Raw genomic sequence first — 18,241 nt, forward strand, 5'->3', positions numbered from 1 at the left:
GAGGGCGCCAAAGTCACCAAAACGCAGTTTTCCTAGCTCTTCATTTATTATATTTATATAAAATTGATTTTCTCATTGGATGTTAAGTTTCAAATACCACAGACTTTGAATACAAAGAATTTAAGTCTTCTGCCTTATTTAAGTTATTAGGCACATAGCAGATTTTATTTTTTGTAGAATTTAGTTTTTTACAATTATTCCAAGATTCTTTTCCTTTTTTTAATGAAATCCTTGTTTAACTTAATTTTAAATTAATATACAATAATAGTTATAATAGGGCATTTTTCTCACTACAACTTTCATACAAAATCGGGTGATGTATTATACTCTCATTAACATTCTTTCTCTAAATATTTTTTTTATTTTAAAACTTAAGAAAGAATTTGCATAAATAAAAAAATGTAAAGAATAATCTTATCCATGTTTTGCTTTTTGTTTTAGAAATGTTTTTCAATTGCTTCTTGAGATTTTGGACTAAGTGAGTGGATACTTTTAGATAAGACATACTTCACGAGTACTACTTTTCAATATTATGAATACTTTTGATTGTTTTTTAACTGCTTTGAATTTAAAATAAGCTGTACTCTAATAATATAAAAATATTTTCAAGCAGTCATTTTTAAATTACTAATTTTTTTATTGATACCGTTGCATACAATCTGGTACCCAAATCATACTATAAATTGCCATTTGATATAGCCATATAGCCATTTGATATTTTAAGGTTTATAAATTATGCATTTTTACCAATAAATGTGTGGTACTATTCGCTTGTATGTCAACGAATTTATGTTATTTTTTGGTACGGTTTAATAGACAATTATGCTGCTTACAATTATGTCTCATACAATCAGTGTTTCCATTTAACACATTAAAATAAGGTTAGCTGGAGGTACTAGTAAGTAGGTAAAATGAGTAAAGACATGGAAACCTAGCGTACAAATAATACTATGCCGATATATGCATAAAATTAGTAAAACAAATAGAATGTAATCAAATTTATAAATACGCCATTGATTTAGCTAACTTTATAAAATTTACAAAGTTTTCACCCATTTCTAGTCAGAAACATTAAATTGATAATAATTTCTTTCTTGTTAAGGTAAAGTTCTTTTCATTTTGTATTTGAAAAGAATATCAATGACAAAATTTCTAAGAAGACATTTTCTATATATTTCGAGAAAAATTTATGTTTTCTATTAAAGATTTGCTCTCATAGTAAGAAAAAAGTGTTCGTTTTCACGGTGTCTTTCTCATTGATCTTTGCATCTCTTAATGATCAAAAATATAGATAGAATAAAATAGTAGTTCTAGGAATATGCGCACTAATATTATTTCAGAAGATTCATGTGAACTTTTAGGCGAAATCTATATATAATATGTTATAATATACCGGGTGGCGCATCGAAAACGAAACAGAGCCAATTACGGGCAGTTCATTAAATTTCTAAAAAAACGCTCGGACCCGTCGATTTTATTTTCGAGGGCGACACTTAACAATCACAAAATCACTTTCCCACCTACGACCCCCTAAGCGGGGGTTCACAACCCCTAAAATCTTAAATGGGAAGGGGAGTCGAGTGATACCTCATTGGAAAGGTCTTTTAATTCTCTTTACAAGGGTACTTAGTTTGACGCAATTTAAGTAAGTACTTTTTAAAATTTTCGCATTTAAACCTTAAAAGGTAATTTTCAATATTTTTTTTATCATAGACTACTAAAGGTACTTTTAAGAAAAACAATGCCAGGCAGTAGGACAAAACCATCAAGTATTATTAAATTATGAGACAAAAAATGAGATAGCTCTATCATATTACAGAATATTTTGACCTTAAGTCTAGACATTTAAAAAATTATCGCAAAAATACATTTAAAAAGAATTTGCTTTAGTTCACTATCTCAATCACAGACCACGTTAGTATTAATATTAATTTATTTACGACAGGTAATAAATATCATTAGAATAATACGGATGAACTAGAGAACGGGTCAGCCAAAAAATTTTACAAATATTTGTAAAATTTTCTTATTGACCAAAACTAAAAATTGAATTATTCTCAATTTATTCTAAATGTAGTACGCTGTTAAAAAGGTGATTTATAGTGCGGGACTTTGTTTTTTTAGGTAATACCTATTTTTAAAAATTAAAATGGTGCATACAACGGCAGAAAGAGTTGAAATAATTGAATTATTTTTTGGAAATAATCAATGTGCTAATAGAACGGTGGAATTATTTAATGAGCGATATGAAAACAGCAAGGTGCAGCGAAAGTATGTATTGGAGCTTCTTTTTCAAATTTCGAGAAACTGGATCAGTGGCGAATCGCAAACGCAATATTGAAAATCCCGTAAGGAATGAAGGTATGGAAGTGGCTGTACTAGGGCATATTAATCTAGATCCTACATTAAGTACCCGTCAATTGGAAACTGTCACAGGTATTAGTCGACGTAGTATCCAAAGAACTCTAAAAGCTCATTAGTTTCATCCGTACAAAATACATCTTGTGCAAGAGCTGAATGAAGATGATTTTGATCGGCGATCACAATTTAGTGAAATTATGAGTGAACGAATTATTAATGACCCAAATTTTTTGTTTAATACGTGTCTCTCTGATGAAAGCTCTTTTTCCCTGAATGGCTCGGTCAATCGTCATAACTGCCGATATTGGTCCGACAATAATCCTAGAGTGTATCGTGAGGTACACACCCAATACCCACAAAAGTTAAATGTCTGGGCATTTAACAAGGCAATTGGTATCTTTGGTGATAATTTAGTTGGTCCATTTTTTTTACCTGGAAATCTGACAGATGAAATGTACTTAGAGCTATTACAACAGGCCATTGATCCAGCATTGACAGCTATAACTAAAACTAAAAATGACAGATACGATGAGGATAGATTGATGTTTCAGCAGGATGGTGCCCCACCACATTATATGTTATTCGTGCGAGAATATTTGGATCGGACGTTTCCAGGACGATGGATTGACGACGAGGAGGTGCTATTGAATGGCCTCCACGATCGCCGGATTTATCACCTCTAGACTTTTTTCTTTGGGGTTACTTAAAAAGCAAAGTTTATGAGACTGAACCCACTTCGTTAGAAGATTTACAAGGCAGAATTAAGCAAATTCTTTTTAAATCTATTTTTGCGATAATTTTTTAAATGTCTAGACTTAAGGTCAAAATATTCTGTAATATGATAGAGCTATCTCATTTTTTGTCTCATAATTTAATAATACTTTATGGTTTTGTCCTACTGCCTGACATTGTTTTTCTTAAAAGTACCTTTAGTAGTCTATGATAAAGTAAAAATATTGAAAATTACCTTTTAAGGTTTAAATGCGAAAATTTTAAAAAGTACTTACTTAAATTGCGTCAAACCAAGTACCCTTGTAAAGAGAATTAAAAAACCTTTCCAATGAGGTACCACTCGACCCCCCTTCCCATTTAAGATTTCAGGGGTAGTGCCACCCCCGCTTCGGGGGTTGTAGGTGGGAAAGTGATTTTGTGATTATTAAGAGTCCCCCTCGAAAATAAAATCGACGGGTCCGAGCGTTTTTTAAAAAAGTTAATGGACTGCCCGTAATTGGCTCTGTTTCGTTTTCGATGCGCCACCCGGTATATTAAATAGTCGTGAAAGGGTTGAAATTCAGGCAATATACAATTTTAATTGACATATTTTTGTTTGCTTTCTGTATATACGTACTTTTTTTAACCTGTAATACATACAAATTTATATGATTGAGTTATATTAAATTCTTGTTAAAAAAGCCACAAATGTTCATTATTCGAACTTCAGAAACGATAAGAATTTCGAAGTCGGTTAGATACAGAAAGTTTTTCATACTAAAGTAACTAAAAAATGCTGTTTTAAAATTTCGATTAGTTTTGGTAGATTCAAGAAAAACCGAAATTAAGAAAAATAATTATTCGTGGATTTATTTCAAAATGGATTTCGTTTCAAATAAATTGCACGTTTACATGACCAGTTTTTCTCAGCGACATGGTAATGCTTTTAGATATTTTATTTCACGTTTCATCTTTTTTGGAATCATCATCCACTTTAGTTTTTCTTATGGATACTATATTAGATTATTCGTCTACAGATATCTTAATTCATGTTTTAAAACATGACAGCTATATGGTAGCACCTTGATTTATGTTTTAAAGCATAAATTATAAATGGCGTCACAGGTACTCATTTCCCAAAGACTAAGGTTTTAGGGTAACTCCACCTCTTGTGAAATAAAGTGTTACTTATGTAATATATTGGACTTATTTTTCATAAGTGTTTCAGAAAATGTGCTTCCTTTGGCTCCACATATTTGTATACACTTGATTTTAACCTCTAACAAAAAACTGATTACAATGATTTTATCAATCAAAGAAATACAGTAGCCTATTATGAGGGGCTTATAAAAATGGTATAAAATATCCTTAAAGTAACACAAAACTATATTATTAAGATAATGCTTAAAAAACCTAAATTATTGTCTACAAGTGCATAAATGACAAATTCAGTGACTTATAGACCCCATATATTACTACTTGCTCTAACAAACACTAATAAATTACAACTCTGAAACCAGGAATAACATTAACAAACTTTTAATATTGCCAAAGTTTAATCGAGATTGGAGCCATAATTCTGTTGTCTTTCTGCCATAAATATTTAGCTTATTAACTAATGAAATTAAACAAATTAAATCTGTCTCTTGTATATATTCAGACTTATAAGTTGATATTTTTTTAACTGTGTATCGAACTCGTTAAAATAAACAGGTGTTTCGATTAATTTTTTACAGAAAACTGAAAAATAAGCAAGAATGAAAAAAGTAAATCTATGCTTGTTTATCAAGAATTTTAGCCCGTTCAGTATTCTCATCGGTATTTGCTTTATCAATAAGGCATTATACGCAGAGCGCTTTCCATTGCACTTAGAAGTTTCATAAAACTTTAAATGCGAATATCTTAAAATTAAAAAAGTTTAACTAAATTTGGTACAACTGTTTTATAGGTAGGGCGAAGAAGAACTAGGATATCATTGTATAATAAGTTGAATTTTTTCAACAATGCATTTATGGATTAATTCACGTAAAAATGAAATATGGTGTCTATAAAAAAATTGATTGATGATAGCAAAAAGGCAAAACGGTGGAGAAAAATGGAAATATAAAACATTTTTCGAAATTTATGTTTTTCTAGCATGTCAATCGCAAGTATAAGTTTTTAAAATTTTAAATTTTTAAAATTGTAGAACAGTAAGTTCAACATCATTTCAGTAATTTACAAAGGCTCAAGGTTGTCTATTTTCTGTCACCTAAAACTTGAACTGCTATACTTATTTCTATAAAAGAAACTGTGTAAAAATCGTATATCACATTTATTAGTAGTAGAAAAGTAAAACAATAAACCTTCTGAGATTAGTGAAATAGCTAAAAAAGTATACGAAATATAGGAATACAAAGGCCGCATAAGCTTACTTCTTATACGAAGTCCCTTACTTGCCATTTCTATTTTATATCCTCAGTACCCTTCCTGAAAATAGAATATATAGTTTTATCAATAATTTATATCAAATATATTAGCAACAATTTATTGCTTGATTTTTTTTTGGGAAATTAATATATAAACCTCTTTAATACTTAAGAACCATCTTGAAATTTAAAACTAGTAGTAAACATTCTAGTTTAAATGAGAGTATTTTTTACAGTGGCCGATGCTTGGTCGAAGATACCTTACTCTGGTATGAGAACAGCAACCAAGCAAGATTTTGGAGCATTTGACCAATGCATTAAAATAGACTATCAAAATGAGAATATGAGAATATTAGGAAAACATTGTACATTTGGCTGGGCTATTCCCATGGAGGTAAGTAAATAAAATAATTTATGTTTATTTATGAACTTGTATAAGGTGGTCAATATATAACTGACCAATTTAATTAACGGTAAAGTTAACGACTTGCCAAGGTCGGGCTGTTCCTACTCTAGAGAGTTCGTAAAAGCGAAATGGCTTAGTGTGAGACCTGCTAGACATCGTCCCCAAGAACTGGGAATTAGGTATAATTTTAAATAATTTATATTTGCGGCCATACAAAATGCAGTTAATTGAAGCACTACATTGAAGAAGAGGTTGTACACTATAGGGACGAAATAAAACAACGTTTTGTGTGTTAGTTTCATTTTTAATTAAAATCCGCTAAGCGCTTTCGGTCTGTTGGTCGATCTTTAGACCATCTCTGTGACAGCAAGCAAAAAAGTTTTGGAGTGACCAAATATAAACAAAATTATTTACTTGTCAAAGACAGTACATGTACACAGGACAACACACCACATAAAAAAGAACGCAAAAGACATGGGCTGTTGTACAAAGATTTAGAATAAAGCAAAACTAGCATAAACATTTAAAAACTGAAAATGAGACGCAATTCACATAGATATTGGTAGACAATATAAAAGTAAATAATAGAATATCTTGTTATGAATAGAAAACATCAACACTGATATAGCACACCAGGAAGAGAATTACCAACTATCTGAAATATATATAGCTATAGGTTTTTTATCCAATGAAATTAGCTGCATTACGTCTGCAACTTTGTGTCTCCTCAAACCCAACAAGTTAACCTGGAAAACAACAATAACATGGGCGCATTTTATTTAATTTCACAAATGCTTAAGAGACCAGACCAATTTACAGCCATTCCAGTTTATCAAGCCATATTATTCTTCTTTTAGTCTATATTTTACCTATTCTCAAAAAAGAATTTTAGTTTTACATTATTTTACTATAGTCTACTATTTTCTATCATATTCTAATTTATTTTACAAAAATTAACTTATTTTATATCTTTTTTTTTAGGATTCGGTGTATTTGCTTTCATACTGTATGCCAAATAGCTGCTCTGCAACTGATCTTATAAGAATGATTAACACTATTTCTATACCAGAAAATATTTTAGAACAAGTTATAAACGACAGAACATGTACTAATAAACTTACTAATAGTGAAATGGATCCGTCTTCTATTGTAGTAACGTAAGTTATTTACCGTTACTTTTAGGCTAATAATTCAATTGAAGTTACAATAAAATAAAACAATTGTAAGTGTTTATCGAGTCAAAATTATTTACTACTCATATAATACTTAAATTACTATCATTCGTCTTTTATGTAGAAGTATATAAATACGGGTAGATATGTCATTTGATTATGCATTTGGTAATCAGTAGAAGCATCCATTGTTATAATTGTAATTAGTATATTATAAATACCAAAATATATTTACACAAGTATTATATATCTAAAAAAAGTTTTCATAAATGATGAATTTTATTTTATTTCTAAAATCGTAGTTTAAAAGTAGCAAATTATGATTTTACTCTTGCCTCTTCTTACTTCTATTTTCTCATTTTCAAATGTTTCACGAGTTATGTTCTAAAGTATAGTAATCTTTTATGATTCTTATTACTTAGTAAATCGACATAATATTGATTTTTTAAAATTTTCACTTGAATTTAAACTTTACTTTTATAATATTATGTTTCTTTTAGTACTTTATTCGCCACATTTCTTTTTCTTGTTGTATTATCAACGGTATATGAAGTATACCAATACAAGAAAAATGTTGGTAAGTATTTAATGTTATTTTACGTTGTTATATAATTATTTGTCTACTCATTAAGAATAATTTTTTATTTTAAATTTTAGAGAAATCCAATCCACTCTTAACAATATTTTCTATCTTCTCGAATGGAAAAAAGCTAATCCAAACTAGTAAAAATATATCTGGGGAACAAATTCAAGTATTCCATGGAATTAAAGTTATAAGCATGATGTGGATTTTGGCAGGTCACGCCGCTGGTTTTTTTGCATTTTTACCTGTAACCAATCAGAATGAAATGGATTCTGTAAGAACATATTATATTTGTTATAGTCCATTTTTATGAAGGTCACTATAATAGCTGTCGCTAAACAATTTTTAGTTCCAAACTGAGAAATATGCTCGATATATTACTGCCGCGCATCTGGCTGTCGACACCTTTTTCTATATATCTGGATTCCTGTTGGCATATCAGTACTTTAAGACTTCTTCCCAAAAACCAATTCTAGTGCAGCTTATTTCGGTACCTTCCATGATACTTCACAGATATTTAAGGTAAGATTAAATTTCTTAAAAAATAAATAAAAACAATCTGTAATTGATTCCTTATATAAAAATTAAATTAAATCGTTTAAATTAAGTAAAATGTAAAAAAGCAACTAAATTTATACACAATATATTTTCGATAAAATAACATTTTAAATTTTCCAGTTTTATTGATAAATAGGTCAGCTCAAGTAGTAACCGAATAAGCCTACTCTTTAGGAACTGTCCTGTGGTATTGCAGGCGGACATTTTTAAAAGCTAGATTAAAAGATAATTCCTCTTGTGGTGGCTCTAAAAATGAAAATAAGAACAGCATAACTAGTGTGCAAAATCCTAAATTTACTTAACAGATTTAAAAGCTACAACAAAAAAGCGCAGATAGGCACATAATGGATGCATTAGCTAAGTTTTTTCATAAAAAAATCATTTTATTTTAGGCTAATATTTTAAACAGACATTGTACATAAGAAGTTCTTATCAGGAATTTATTGCTCACTGAATAATTAACACAGTAAAATCAATACGTCATCAATTTATCAAATTGGCCTATGGGCTGACTTTTCGGTATATCCCGTCCAATCCTTAGACAGATCAGGGATCTTCTCTTGACGACGTCGTCACACAGAAGCATAATCCAGCAGCATAAGTTTAAAATAGGCTAGAGGCAGATATACACTATCATGTCTAACAAAACTAAATTCTTTAATAATAATATTTTGTAATGTAAGATCACTTTGACCTAAAGTGTGTATGCTCCTAAAGATATTTCGTGAGCTTGAAATACTTACTCAGCCACTCTGTCCAAATCCTTTTCTAGTAGGAGCTGAGCATTAAATTCCGATTGAACCAAGTTGTAAATTTTCGATTTATTAGCAAAAAATAAGTGTGAAAATAAGTACAGTGAAAGTCGCCAATAACGACGTCGCTTATAACGATCAAACGCCCGTATCTTGGTTGGATTTCTATATTTTCAATAGTAAACAAGTTCGGCTATAGCGTCGTCGGTTATAGTGACGAAGTCGCTTTTAACGACTTCATTTCGCTGAATTTGGATTTTTTTAGACTGGTTTCTGCGATAACCGACGAGCAACGACTCGTCGCGGTGAAATACAGGAGTCGTTTTCGGGGAATACCCTATTTCTGGACATCTGCATGATAGACGTAAACGTATTGTGCGTAGTTTATTCCAGTCCAGCGAAAAAGTTCTTTCAATTGAAGAAAAAGGTCTTATTATCGCAAGACTTCAATCCAGTGAAAGTAATGCTACTGTAGCTACTGAATTTGATTTATCTCACTTAAGTGTATACACAATTTTGAAGAAAGGATAAAATTAAAGAAGCGTTCAACAAAAATTTATTAGGCAAGAAAAAACTCAAGTTATCTCAACACCCAGATATCGATCAAGCCTTACTCAAGTGGTTCAACAGTCAGCGAAGTCGTGGAACTCCCATAAGCGGTCCAATTTTACAAGCAAAAGCAAATGATTTTGGAAGAATTATGGGTAAAGTGGACTTTAAATGTTCTGAAAGTTGGATTAAGCGTTTTCGTCAAAGACATAAAATAGTATTTGGGAAAATAAGTGGCGGAGCTGCCAGTGTGCCTCAAGGAGTACGTGAGAACTGGTTAACAACTGTCTGGCCTGAAATACGAAAAGGATATAAGGATGACGAAATATATAATGCCGATGAGACAGGACTTTTTTATAAACTGACCCCAGATAAGGCATTAAAATTCAAGGGTGAAACTTGTACCGGCGGAAAATTATCTCAGGAACGAATTACTGCCTTAGTTGCTACCAATATAAACCTAAACTTATTGTGATCGGCAAGTCGAGAAATCCACGATGTTTCAAACATATCAAGACATTACCTGTCGTGTACAAGTTCAACAAAAAGGCCTGGATGACTTCTGATTTATTTGTCAGTATTCTTCGTGAATGGGATGCAAAGTTGGTGAAGACCAAAAAAAAATTTTACTTAACCTTTTAGATGCAGTATCAATGATCGCTAAAGCATGGGATAGAGTTTCATCAAAAACAATTGGCAACTGTTCTAGACATGGAGGCTTGGTAGAAAGTGAGGATGTTAGAAATGACAGCTTTGATGAAGAAGATGACATTCCACTGGCTAAATTAATTAATGTTAATTTTAAAGAGGAAGATGAGGTTCCGCTGGCTGTAATAAAAAAGTCTGCTGCATTGTCAGATGATCAATGGACCGAGTTCTTACATGCAGAAAATAGTTTGGAAGTATGCGACAATCTAAGTGAAGAACAAATTGTAGACGACATCTTAACCTTCTCTCAGGACAAAGAGGAAAGCGCAGATGAGGGTTCAGACGGGGAAGAATTTCAACCTCCATCTGCAGCAGAAGCTCTTCAAGCCACTAATACTATTAAAAAGGTTCTTTATTCAACGGACGAAATATTGGTAAACCATGTTAATAATTTAAAGAAAAAAATTGAATTCATCTCTTATGATATTCGAACAAAGAAACAAAGTAAAATCACAGATTATTTCAAGTCTTAAAACTGGAGATGGTGTAGGTACTACATACATACATTTGTATCTGTTAAATGTTGTGAATTTGTAAATTAGTGGTTAATAAATTGTTTTAAACAAATTGGATAGCGAATTTTATGTCTTCTGGCTATCGTAAAGTCTATCTTTTATTAATTTGCTAAAAAAAAAGGTCGTATATAACGAAGGTCGGATATAGCGACGTAATTTTCGTGGTCCCTTCACTATAGGTCTATTTAACAAGGTTCGTAGCCAGTGTCATAGCTTTCAACTTTCCAACCAAATGCGCATCATTCATCTTATTGAATTTTCACGAAAAATCCGTGTAGATGCTATTAACCTTACAGAACTTATAGGGGTAAGTATGTGTACTCTTGTTGAATTGCTTTGTAAAGAGCTTGGTTCTCTTTTTTTTTTCAATTCACTAGCTACAACAGTACTCTGTAATAGAACCAAAAAAACATTATCGACTTTTACGTAATCTGTCAGAAACAGCTTTATATGTAGAGGAATAAATCAATTTTTATGACAAGTGGTAATGACATTCAGCCATCAGATCAGAAGCCTCTTACCAGAAATCTATTTGATTCTCAGGACATTAAAATTGGCAAGACAAACCGATTTTTAGAGTTACGCAAATAAAGGAGGTACCGGTAAATTTCATTTTATACGTAGGAACTAAATTTTAATAAATACATAAAATATATTACTAAATCGATTACTAGTCACGTTGATACGAATGCAAATCTTCTTTTCATAAATTCAAAAATTAATGAAACGGTTTTATACATTTTACGAAACAGAACACACGAAAAACGAAAACTAAATTTAACATGTCCGTGAACTGATCCCGTTGCTTTACATAATGTCATTTTCGAGTTTTAGAAATATGCGACATATCGAACATCATTCAATCTTTTTTAACCAAACATGTTTCCAATTTTGGCGATTTTTAATTCCTGACCGTAAAACTGTATAAATGAAAAATGATTGTATATTAAAATATGCATATCGTGTTTTCCAACCAAATTCAAAGCTAAACAGGCGTATGCTTAGCAAGCGTGGAGTCTTAAGATCTCAGAACATTGAAAATATTTGCTCCGCAACTTGTCTACTGATATGTAGATCTATGCAAATGAAGCACACACTTCCAGGACCATTAATCCAACATTTTCGTAACAGAAAATAATAAAAATTTTGCTTCCACGCATATATTTTAATTGTAATATTACGAAGACTTGTTATTCGCTTAACCCATAACAGCACTTATTTATCAAATCGAATATTTTTAATATTGTTTTTATTTATATTCATTTATATAAATAAAAGTTCTTTAATATATTTTTTCTTTTTTAGAATTACTCCAGTAGTACTAATGTTCTTTTTGTATGCCGTCTATTTGGCAAAATACATTGGAGATGGTCCTATTTTTACGATATTTTATGACACTTTAAATACTCCATGTAAAGAGCATTGGTGGGCTGTATTTCTTTACATTCAGAATTATTATAACCCCAATGATATGGTATGTACCGAAATTTATTGTATTTATTTGTTAAATATTGCAGTTAAGTGATAATCTAAACCAAATAAGTAAGATTATTCCCTTTAATATAAAAATTTGATTTTATGTAAAGCATTTCTAATAATTTTTTTGAAATTTCAAAGAATGCGCAAATTATTAATGTTTACTAGATCTATGCAATTTTATGTAAGAGCAGTCAGCTTCTGGATCATTCTTTAAACCGAGTTAATGCTCTAATATTGCCTTCGTTAAGTGCATGCTTTAATGGAAAGTTGCAAGATAAGGACAATTAACACTTTAGTGTTAAGTTTTAGTTTAAAAAACTGACATTTTTTTTAAAGTTAAATATTTTTTCTGATCAATGCATTGGTATGCAGTATGGTTTTAAGATACGATGTATTAGCCTTTTTCTATCTTATCAACATTTCTCCTTCATTTTCTATTTATAAATAAGGCAAGATAAAAGATAAGAGAGATACAAATTACTTAAAAAAAACATAAACAAAGGAAGGCAAATAATTAATAAATATTGACTCACGCTATCAAATTAACCAAAACTGGGTTGAGTAAGTTTCCCATGGCTGTCAAATGAGACGAATTCGATATCACTCGATCTTATATTTCCTATTTCACCCTTTCTCAATTAAGATGTCAATTAACTTATTTATATTTACTATAAATATTTAATAAGATAATACAATTTTCATTTCATGATAATTCGTAACCCGCATCTACCCCCCTAACTATCTAAATTTTACGATAAAAATATAATTAAAATAAAAAATATCTTTAATAAATATATAAGATCTCATACGAAATAAGCCAATTATATTTGGCCAAAAAATTGTTAGATATTATGAAAAGGAAGGCACCAATAAATTGCAATTTCTTACGTATAATTGGTATCTTTGTAAAAATATAAAATAATAATAATAATAATAATAATAAATGTTTTTATTAAGAAAAATACAATTTCTAAAAGGAAAAGTACATTTCTCAAAGGGCGAAGTCTAACTGACTTTAAGGCCCGCTACTCAACATCCGTAAATTTTATTTAACAATATTTTAAATTTTTTAGATTAATAAATACGATATAATCTAATAGCATATTTAGAGGCTATACCTCCAAATCGTTTTGCTGAGAATTAAAAAGTATTTCTTTAATTTTTTTGCGAAATGTAAAAAGATATGTAAAACAACGTTGAAAGATTGCCTTGTGATGATTCGGCCTAGAAAGAGTATTGGATCTAATGGGTACTATATGAACATCTTGTCGAAACAATAATTTGGATCTTAAATACTGTGGAACAGATGTTTTAAGTAGTTTAAATGCAAATATCATCAAAAAGTACTGATACGAATAAGAAATATTAAGCCACTGAAGCTGATTAATTTTGCGAGAAATATGATCGAATTTTTTTAAGTTGTAAATGAATCTACCGCCATTATTTTGGATTATTTGCAATCGTTGTCGGTCTACAAAACTTTAACATGGATAACATAAAATTAGGCAATAGTATACCTTGGACAAAACATAAGACTTGCAAAGCTTTTTCCAAATTTAAAATTTAAAATATGTTTATTTGCATACAGTACCTTTAGAGATAAGTAGCAGGCCCTGCATAAGTTATATATATGTTGGAAAAATCTTAATTGAGAATCCAAACAAACACCCAAATCTCTGGAAGCCTCAGTAAACCTCAGCACTTCGCCATTCATTTCAAAGTTAAGGTATTCCTTTAAAAACTCAGAATGCTGCATATAGAGGAGAAAAGTAAAACTTTAGTCTTCCCTGCATTTAAAAATACGTTGTGTTTCTTGCTGTATATGGTGAATAAAATTAATTGTAATTGATTTTTGTAACCTCGAAAAAGTAGTCTCAGATAAACTGCATGGATGGCGTCCAGGCAAAAGTGCACACAAATCGCATGAATGCTATGTATTTTTGTTTAAATTGAATAAGCATAACTTACAATTATATTAGTGTGTATGTTGAAACAAACCAATTTAATTAAATATTTATTTAAACTAAGCTAAATGCTTAATAAAATAAGTAGCATATGAATAAAATAAAAAATTAGATAACGATCTATATCAACGTAAGACGAGTTATAATAAATCTCGTACTTACCACGAGAACGCATGCTAAAATATGAATTCCTCTGGAACCGAATTGTTGGTGGAACAATTAGGTTCCAGAGGGACGTGATAGAAAATCAAAATATATATATTAGGTTGAAGTGTTTGCATCTGTGTTATGGTAATTTGGACTAATAGGTTCCATATTTAGGCAAAAGACACTTAAGAACCCAGATAACTCTTTTTATTTTTTTATATACAAATGCATATATAAATGTGAATGTCTGTTCATAGTGTCAGCATCACGTCTAAACTGCGCTACGGAATAATAATCCAGTCAAAATAAGTAGAAAAAAAATGAAAGTTTACAATAATTCAGGGAAAGCTGAAAATTTACATAGATGTTAAAAATAGTATTACAAATAAAATGGCAAAAATCCCCATCGAACCTCCTTGTGCTAAAAATTTTATTCAAGGTCAAGCGTTAAAAATATTGGTTTTTCGCATTTATCTCATAAACGGTAAGTTTTATCATAAAAATAGGTCAGACAAAAATTGTAGACCATAAAATTATCTACAAAAAATGTTTTTTTCGTGCGAGTCACCATTCTTGAGATATATAAATACTGATATACACTATTTCTTCAAAAATACTGACATACGTTCTTACTCCACCGTGTATCTGATGTTGATGCCCTCATAGTTGAGACAGCAATAGAAAAATTCAATGGAATAAATACAACGGTCATTGTTGGCGAAAACATCGATTTATTAATACTATTGACTGCACGAACACCAATTGATCAAATTATTTACTTTTTTAAAGCAGGAAAAGCTCAAGTACAAACAAAAATATATTCGTCTCAAAGTTTAACTGCAAAGTACCCAAAATGTCAATCTCATGTTTTTTTCTTGCATGCAATATCTGGTTGTGACACTATATCTGCACTCTATAAAAGAGGTAAAATAATAGTTTTTAAATTATTTGAAAAACGTACCGATTTAATTGATTACGTAGAAGTATTTAAGAAAGACGTTTCTTCCCCGCAAGGCATCATTGCAAATGGAATCCATTTTCTTCTTGCCATGTACGAAGCTTCAAAAAAGATTGATTGTTTAGACAAGTATCGATATTTAAGTTTTGTAAAAAACACACGAAATAATAAAAGAGTAGAGTTATCTTGCCTTCCTCCGACATCTGCTTTTGCTTGTCAACACTTATATCGAGTGTACTACCAAGTTTAAGTCCGGCTTGGTAATAAACTGGACCCACAAGATTGGGGTTGGAGGTTGATAGATAATAGTTTACAGCCAATTCAAACTGTACTTCCACCTGCTCCAGAAAAACTCCTTAACACTATTCTCTGTAATTGCAAAAAGGGTTGTAGTAATAGTTGTGGCTGTAAAAGAGTAGGATTGTTTTGCTCAGTAGTGTGTACGCATTGTCAAGAACAATCTTGCTCCAATGCTAACAACAATTTAGTAGATGAGGATCCGTATGAGATAAAAGAGAGAATTGATTCATCTTTATATTTATCAGAATCTATAGAAATAGAAGAAGACGAAGAAGAAAGCGAAGATGAAGATTTTTTTGAAGATTATGAGTTAGAATAAAATTATTTAATATATATAACATTTTTATACAGATATACAATAATTTTTTACAAAATTTACCGTTTACGAGATAAACGCGAAAAACCAATATTTTTGACGTTTGACCTTGAATAAAATTTTTAGCACAAGGAGGATCGATGGGGATTTTTGACATTTTATTTGTAATACTATTTTTAACATCTATGTAAATTTTTAGCTTTCCCTGAATTATTGCAAACCCGAAATTTATTTTGACTAGGCTATAATACGAAAACGAGCACACTTATATGTGAGACTTATATTTTCGCCTGAGGAAAGGTATAGTCATGATTTCAATTAGAAATTCGTCGTCGTTTTATCTATAACAATACGCCAATGTTGAACAATAGAGTCATATTATGATCGTTCCTAGGTATATGGTATTACTTACACAAAATCAAATACATATTTTTACATTTATAAGAATCTTGAAGGTAGAAGGCTGTCTGAAAATTTAAAATTAGTTGGAATAATGCCTTTTTGCAAGGAATCGATTGAGACAAGGAAGAACAGAACAGCCATAATGAGTTAATAAAAAATAATAGCGCTTAAAAATCAAATAGTGCAGCGTGCAGGCACAACAAAATAAGGCATTTTGTAAAAAATAAAAACAGTAAATAGATAACCGGAGGTGGTTGTCATCGACGAAAGAAACCATTTTAGAGCAATATTTAATTCCCCCACCTTTATATATTTGTACATACAATTGTTATCGAAATAGCGAAACTAGTTTTTAATACAATATAAAAAGAATATCGCTTCTATAAAAGAAAACGGACATTTTAAAATGTTCCATTTTTTTCATAACATTTTATTAAGTTAAAACCACTTTAATTTCCCTGAAGAAATGATACAAATATATATTACAAGTCAAAACATATGCGGCATTTTTATACAAGACCGTCTCAATTAACTTCCGTTCTGGTTGTCACAGAGGTAACTTAAAAATTTTCTCTTTATATAAGCAGTAGTGTAACATTTTGATTTATGTAGCTTTTACCCGTAAAGGTAGGTTCTTTTTAACATGTTATTTTGTTGTATAAAGGGTTTTAATTCAAGTGAAGACGTTCTTTCTCAAAAACTCCATTTCCTTTTTAATATGTTATAATCATTTTTAAACCACTTTATATCAGTACTTAATTGATCTATAGATTAAGCTTTTGATTCAAAATCACTGATTCGTTTAGTTGTTTACCTAACCTAGGTTTCTTTGTTATTAATTGGAATGTTAACTGTAAGGCTATAAGTGTAAGCATTATTTTGAGTTTTATTCCTACTGTTAAGATTTTTTTGAATAGGCTTTTTATCTTGTATTAGATGTTTCAGTAGTAATAATAGTAGTAACGTTGTTTAATAAAATGATAGTGAAATTAATCTGAGAAGGGCACTTAAACCCACATCTATATGTCGTTTTTAAATTCATTATTTAAAACATATTTAATAATAACATGCATAATTAATTTTAAAATGAAATCTTAAGAATAAAATTCTATAGACCGATTAGTACAACTAAAGTATACTATAACTAAAAGTGTAAATATTTTTAAAAAAGCTGACTTCATGATTCTCTGAACACCTAAGAAAAAAGCATAAAGCTTAACTGTAGCTTTATACGAAATTTGCTTTGCATGATTTATCATTAAATTAATTGCATGATTGCTAGTAATCCCAAATTGAAATAAATCGAGAGGGAACATAAAAGTTAAAATTGGAATGAAAATGTCAAATCGTACATCACCAATCTCAAATGAAATCTACGTATGGCATCGTAAATTGCGACTGAACTCTGTTTCTAGCTATCTTAATGCTAACTTTTCTACGTAAAATTCAATCAAAATCGATCACAGGTTGAATTTTGGTTAGACAGTTTCGAAAACAAATTGCATCTAAAAATAGTGTTTTTTTAGGCGTTGAAGTAAAATTTTTAGCTTCTTTCAACGCACCTTTTTCATATTTTTAAGAACTAGGTAAATACTACATAGCTTAGAAAGCCTTTTTCTAGATGCATCGATTTATTATGGAAAAAGTATTGCTAGGAAAATTTATTGTTATACTGAGTTTCATCAAGGGTAAATTAGATGGAATCGATGGTTGTAATTCTACAGACTTTCATAATAGGCCCTACTCAAAAAAAAATGTGTTTTGGAGGTTTTGAAGGTAAGGAAGTAAAATTTTTGGTTTGTCAACGCATTTGCTTAATATTTTTAAAAAGTAGCTAAATAATGCATATTTTAAAAAGGTTATTGTGTTTATTGATTATGGAAAAAGTATTGCTAGGAAAATTTAATGATATACTGAGGTTCTTCAAGGGCAATTAAGATAGAATAGAACGG

The 18,241-nt window shown here is 30.2% G+C and overlaps 1 protein-coding gene across 1 annotated transcript in view; it reads left to right on the top strand.

Moving 5' to 3' along the window:
• The window catches only part of LOC126741540 (nose resistant to fluoxetine protein 6-like), a 38,670-nt gene that overhangs the window by 1,321 nt on the left and 19,108 nt on the right, over positions 1–18,241 (top strand). Inside the window, exons 2-7 of the mRNA XM_050447997.1 lie at positions 5,717–5,874; positions 6,868–7,043; positions 7,559–7,635; positions 7,716–7,915; positions 7,991–8,163; positions 12,029–12,197. Coding sequence (XP_050303954.1) covers positions 5,717–5,874; positions 6,868–7,043; positions 7,559–7,635; positions 7,716–7,915; positions 7,991–8,163; positions 12,029–12,197 — 953 coding nt within the window. The remainder of the gene's footprint in view (positions 1–5,716; positions 5,875–6,867; positions 7,044–7,558; positions 7,636–7,715; positions 7,916–7,990; positions 8,164–12,028; positions 12,198–18,241) is intronic.

Source organism: Anthonomus grandis, chromosome 10 (genome assembly GCF_022605725.1).
Source record: "Anthonomus grandis grandis chromosome 10, icAntGran1.3, whole genome shotgun sequence".
NCBI lineage: Eukaryota > Metazoa > Arthropoda > Insecta > Coleoptera > Curculionidae > Anthonomus > Anthonomus grandis.